At 48.4% G+C, this 6229-nt stretch overlaps 1 protein-coding gene across 2 annotated transcripts in view; it reads right to left on the bottom strand.

Moving 5' to 3' along the window:
• The window catches only part of dock1 (dedicator of cytokinesis 1), a 191977-nt gene that overhangs the window by 111826 nt on the left and 73922 nt on the right, over positions 1–6229 (bottom strand). For both annotated transcript variants that reach the window (XM_080021824.1, XM_080021825.1), the window contains exons 23-24: positions 6067–6175; positions 3407–3477 (exon numbers count right to left, since the gene is read on the bottom strand). In XM_080021824.1, the coding sequence (XP_079877950.1) occupies positions 3407–3477; positions 6067–6175 (180 nt within the window). The remainder of the gene's footprint in view (positions 1–3406; positions 3478–6066; positions 6176–6229) is intronic.

Here is a 6229-nt window from a genome sequence, read left to right as displayed (position 1 = left end):
AAAAAAAAAAAAAAAAGGTCTCCCTTCCCGACCAAAAGTGCCGCGGTGTCGTTTTTTATCCGCCCAAACGACTCTTTCCGGGTCAAATCTGTGCGACGGGATTACGCGCAGCTTGGATTTGGAAAACAAATCGAACCGTTGAGGAGAAATCCAGGTCTATTAATCGGGCCGAGGTGTCATTTAAAAGGTCATTAAATGACATTTTGCAATATTCTGAATACTGCCATGACCCGATCGCGAGGCGTCGAGGAGAACCGGAGAAACCTGGATGGAGGTTCCCCCAATGGAAGCGAGCGGTTGACCTCCTGCAGTCCTGTCATCTAAATCTGGATGACAGACAGGTCATCTCCCAACTCCCTCAGACCGGCAAAGCCAGAGTGAACGCGGATCTGGAGGAATGTGTTGATGCGCCCGATTATGAGGACGTCCGCCGGCCTGCGGCCTCCCCGAATCTTTTCGTCTCGGCCACAGGTCGCACAATGAAACCGCGCGGTTTTGCGCGGAGGAGCGGGCCGGCAAAGGAACGGCAGGGAACACCGTCTCCGTCCGAAGACCCCAAACCGACCGTGGTTGAAAGACGCTTTCATGATAATTGCCCCGGCGGGGGGGCCGTGTTTCTAATGATAATCACACAAGCGAAAACACTGGATTACAGCGCAGCGCCAGCCTCAGGTGCCCCTCATCGCCTAATTGTTCAAACATATCACCGCTTCTTAAACCACTATTAGACATTCCATCTGCGGCAAACATGCAAACTATGAGGCCACCCCCACTCGGGTAGGGACCTTCTGTTGGAACATCTGAAAAGGATATTTACCAACGTCATCCGGAGAAGACCGATTTGTACGGACATCTTCTCCGTCCCGCTCTCTCCTTCTATTTTTACCCTCTCCTTTCTCTCCTTCGGGCTGATAAACACTGCATCATTAGAAGAGACAGATTCCCTCTGCCCACAGTTCGACTACCACTCTTTCTCACAATGTCCTGACCTGCACACGAAACACACTCTCCGACGTCAACGCGCGAGCGCTTTCCACGGGGAGGATTCAAGTAATTCCCGACGACACGTGACTGCCAATGTAGAATTTAACAGATAGACCAATAGGTTTTTCTTGGGGACGGTGTTGGCAGCTGCAAATGTTTTCCAGGCCGTGTATTAGCTCAAGCACACCATGCAAATCTGTGAGCACACAATGCTCTCTAAATATAAAGTGTGTTATTTTGTCTTTTCTGTGATATGTCTCTTCAGCCTGTTGAGATAAAAGACATTCAAGTGGGACAGGAAATCCGGGGCTCACCCGTGGGGCGTTTGCTAGAAACGCCATGTCGATTTTTTTTGAGCACACAAAACCAGGATATGAACGCTGTCCTCAAAACAGACCACTGATGGTGAATTTCCATCTCAACTTATCTGGGTCATTTTTGCATTGCTATGCAAAAAAAACAAACTAAATGAAAAAACAACAAAAAAAACCCAACATGTTATACAAGAGGATATAAACTCACGCTTAGTGATGGAGATGTAGTCAAATTCCATCCACTTACTGTTGGAAATTATACATTACATGGTAAAAATTAAACAGACATTAGGTGGCACCGCCAATTTCATTCCAAAAATCCAAGTTTGGTGTTCTGGAAAACTAATGTAATGGTCAGGTCGGAGTCGATATGGCGTGATGCCATCCACCTCAGAGAGCATTAACTGCGGTGGACACTTAAGTGGAGCAGCAGCGGTGAGTTTCCAAGGCAACCTAAGCATCCCTAACCAGCGGCCATGGCAGCACATCTGATGAATGCTGAGTGGCTGAAAGGGAACGCAGGCCAAGGTGGGAAGCCGGGAGAACGAGTGGCGCCCATGTCGCTCAGCCGCAGCACAATTTCACATCGGCTTGTTATTTTCCTCTAAACATGACACGAGAATTCACGTGGGCGTCGTGGAGAACAAAGAGAAACAAATCACATCTGTCTTTTAAATTCCCCAAACAGAAGGGTCTGTAAGTTTCATTTGACCAGATTTCTTGCGCAGCGGATTTGTCTTTAATGAGCTGCTAGGCTCGTCCCTGGAAAAGCCGTTTTGACCTGGTCGGTATATGTCCTGGTGTATAATATATTTTACAATCATCCAAATCTCTCTTCTCATCCCTCACGCCGCAATCCTCCAATCCTGAAATGATCTCTCCACCTCTAAACAGGGCTACGTAAGATGCTCGTCTCATTGAAGCCCGCAAGACAAGCATGGGACTGTATGCCTGCAATACCAAACATGTCCAACAGCCTGTTGCAGTAGCCTTCAATCAATGGAAAATCTAAAAACTCATCAATGAGACTAACACTTACAAGGACGCATTTGAGGTTGCGCCTGCCACATGCCAGCCAAGTGGCTTTTTCAGGGCCCTCTGGCACAGAGACGCTGAAGTGTACCAGTTTAATGTAGAGGGTGGGTAAGATGGAACGAGCCCGGAGCAGATGGAAAACATGTCATGACAGGGGCTCCCCTCCTGTGTGTGGTGTGTGTAATTTGGCCTGTGCTCGTTGATTGCTCTGGCGAGCAACAGGCGTACAGTCACCCCAATTAAACAGAGCCAAGACAGGTGTGGCTGCTTAAATCACACCACCCCCGCACCACAGTCGCCAATTGTCATGCTCTCAAACACCAAATATATGATCTAATTGGCTCAAAGTAAGGCTGAAGTTAAAGGGTGATGTAACACCGCAAAAAAAATCAGCATTTCCGAAAGCATCTCCGAGCACGCAAATTTGTGGCAGTAAACATAACCAAGAATATAATTACTTGGCAGAAAAAACAAAACAAAACGGAAAGCCAGCTCTAACCAAAACTTCAACTCAGTAACAGTTTTCCTGTGGCCAGGCTGTGTCTGTGTTCATTATCTTGTGGTATCAGAGTTCCTCTGACCCCAACCCTCCCCACTCCTCAAGCCTCTCGTTGGCTTTTTGAGTTATTGAAAGGAAAAATAAATAAAAGAACGTCGCTCCGACTCTTCTACTGTCGCTCGCTCTTCTGAGAGGCTTTTCTGGCGGTTGACTGTGGGATAGAGTTTCTTTGAAGCCCCGCAAGTTATTTTTCTTCAAGTGAAGACTGTGTTTTGATGATTATTACTTTTTTTTCGCCACCTTGTGCTATAGTCCCGTCTGGGGTGGGCCACAAGACGGCAGGACACTTAAATACACCAAAAACGTTCCTTCATTCAGTGTCCTTGCTCCTCTCTGTGCCGTATGGGAGGGGACGCTTTATGCGGTATTGATTTTGAACCGGCATGTTGATGACAAGCTGCAATATCCCTTCAACATCAGCCGAGACCAAACGCAGCTGTAATTGTTATGGATTCCAGGAACACTGTAACGTTAACAAACCATGGGAATAAGCAGCGTGAGGATTTCAAATTACCTGAGCTCCTTGGGATCAAAGACCAGCTTTACGTCGTTGACGATAGTGGGAATGTACTTCAGTGCGGCTCCCTGGAACCGAAGGGAATAAAGAAAAGAAACACAATCAGAATGACATTTAACCTGATGTGATTAGTGTTGATTTAGTACTTAGTAAGCAACTCCAAAGAAATCATTCCATGTCAGGATGAGTTTCTGTTAGGTGCCGTGTCACTGTGTCGTGGCTTGTATATAATAAACCGTAAGTCCTTTTAACCCTGACTTGCCCGGGCCACTTCTCCTCACGGCGAACACACGGTCCGGACCACCAGGAGTCTGCCGTCTGCCGGCCGCCAACATAAAGAAGAGCGTGAGCTACGAGCCAGCCCGTTTGACAGCACCGCGTTTGACCGTTCGTTTCACCGAGCTGCAGCGGATTTGTAAACAGCCCGCGAGGAGGTTTGGAGCCGGGGGCAGGGGCCTTTACAGCGAGGCACTGGGGCCCACGGGCAGCGGTTTTGGAGTGTCTCTGATCAACTGAAATGGACGAAAAAAGGACCTTGACATAGAGTGGCCTCCCTAAAAGTCCAGAAGAAGCAGGAAACTTAAGGGGGCATCTGAGGGGCTAATAAGTCCTGCACCCTGTTCTCCTGCAGTCTGCTGCTGCTAATTATACGTAGTTGGAGAAATTGTTCAAAATATGTGACGGTTGTTCAAAGATTTTCGGAGAAAGATGCTTTGCCATAGGTTTCCATAAACGTGCCATTATCGCAACACATTCTGATGCGATTTGAGCGGTGGATTCGGTTTCGTGTGCAGCGTTGCCACATCCGCAGTATTTTGCAGCTCATGGGGAGACGTTTAAAAAAACAAACAAGAGCTATGCCTGGCTCATGGTGTCAGTGTAGATATACATACAGGTTGAGAACTTATTTCCTATTCCTATCACACGCTGTAACGGGGCCGAGAGTACGATTCAGAGAGCATCGGCTGACAGCCATCTATACTTTCAACATCCAAACGTCTTCCGTTGCAGATTCCTTTTCCCGCCGCGAAGACCTAACTGCATTTGTAGCTTTTTCTTATTTTTTTTTATTTTTTATTTTTTTTTAAACGACAAAACTGTTTGTCTGTCGTGTCACTATTTTCTCGACCGCATGCCTCCCTCTCTCTCTCTCTTTTCGATGCCGAGATGCACCGTGTGCGTTGGGCAAAAGGGAAGCGGTGTCTGCGACTCAAAATGTGTGCTGCAGATGTTTGCCAGGGTGTCATCGGGAAGTGTAACCGGGAACGACTTATTAGCTTCCAGCTGCCACAGGAGCTTCCACGAGTATCCGTGCCTTTCAAGCCTGTTCCTCAAGATCAATCTTTAATTTACAGAGAGTAAAGTTAATATATCACCCAATTACACAGCAGATGAATCCTAATTGACTCCGGGCCATCTCTCCCCTCCGTATGAGGGTTCTTTCACCCAGGTACCAATTTGTGCCTCAATGCTCTCCTTCTATTCCCTCTTGGTAGATCTCAATGTGTGTGTGTGTGTGTGTGTGTGTGTGTGTGTGTGTGTGTGTGTGTGTGTGTGTGTGTGTGTGTGTGTGTGTGTGTGTGTGTGTGTGTGTGTGTGTGTGTGTGTGTGTGCATGCAAAAGCGAGTGTAGGTTGTGTCAAGCCGAGGATGTCGTTTGGGGTCAGAGGCGACGAGGCGCAGAGGCGGTGCTGCGAGCCGGAGGGTTCAAGGACAAAGGGAAAAAAGGCAGAGGGAAGCAGAGAGAGAGGGAGGGAGAGAGAGAGATATACCTTGAGGAGCAGCTAGAGAGCAGGAGGCCGAGGGGGGCCCGGCGGAGGGCCACAGGGACAGTCAAGGTCAGAGAGAAACATGCAGGGAGTCAAAATGCAGGAGGAAAAACAAAAACAAAAACAAAAACATGGGTGTAGAGACGGGAGACAGGCCAGGGCAGACGGACACAGACCACACAGAAAAAGAAAAGAAGAGAAGGTGTGAACTGGAGAAAGGGCGCGGGGTTCCCCCGCCGCACAGCAGGGACGAAGAACAACGGCCGAGATCAATTTGGTGCGCAACTTGGACGGGAACCATGACTTATGAGTTTATGCATGATTACATTTAACATTTTATGAGAAAACCTAATCCTGCTCACGAGGTCGACGCACCGGTGAATAATGAGGTGAAGTACGGCACTGAGAAGAAACACAGGGCCGAGAAGACCAAACAAAAACGGGGGGGTTTTCAGATAGACACGACGCACGCACTTTGAGCGTCTGGATTAAAAGGCGTGGAAAACACCTTTTTCCTTTCGACAAAAGGAGCCGACTTTAATTAGGCAGATACAAGCGGGGAGGGGTCGAAAATGAGGAAACGCAACACACAGACGAGAAGGTTCTCCCTTCTCCCTCGCTGGGGAGAAGAAGAAGCGGCAGCAGCCGTATTAGACGTGGAGACGCACAGCGGAGCAGAAGAAACCCCAGAAATAATTCATCGGCGAGCCTCATCAGCTGACATTAAACAAGACACGTACGGCTCTGTGAAGTCCAGCTGAGGAGCACGCGTTCACTGTGGATCTTTAAAACATTCATTCGCTAATCAAATATGCAGAGTCTCTTCACTTTGCACGGCTACAGCGCCCGCGCATGTGTGTGTGTGTGCGCGCGCGTGCTGAAGGCCTACCTTCACCATGCCAGTGTTCTCAGAGTTGCTGTTCATCATGTCGTTGAAGGAGGTGAAGAGGTTCCTCAAGGACTCCATGAAGTCGGCCTCGCCTTTGTTCTCGTACAGTCTGCAGAGGGGAATAGGAAAGTGAGAGGAGGAAGCCGAGGGTTAGAACAGCAGA

Source organism: Zeus faber (genome assembly GCF_960531495.2).
Source record: "Zeus faber genome assembly, chromosome: 20".
NCBI lineage: Eukaryota > Metazoa > Chordata > Actinopteri > Zeiformes > Zeidae > Zeus > Zeus faber.
Note: the sequence above shows the minus strand (reverse complement) of the source record. Positions and strands in the feature narration are given on the sequence as shown.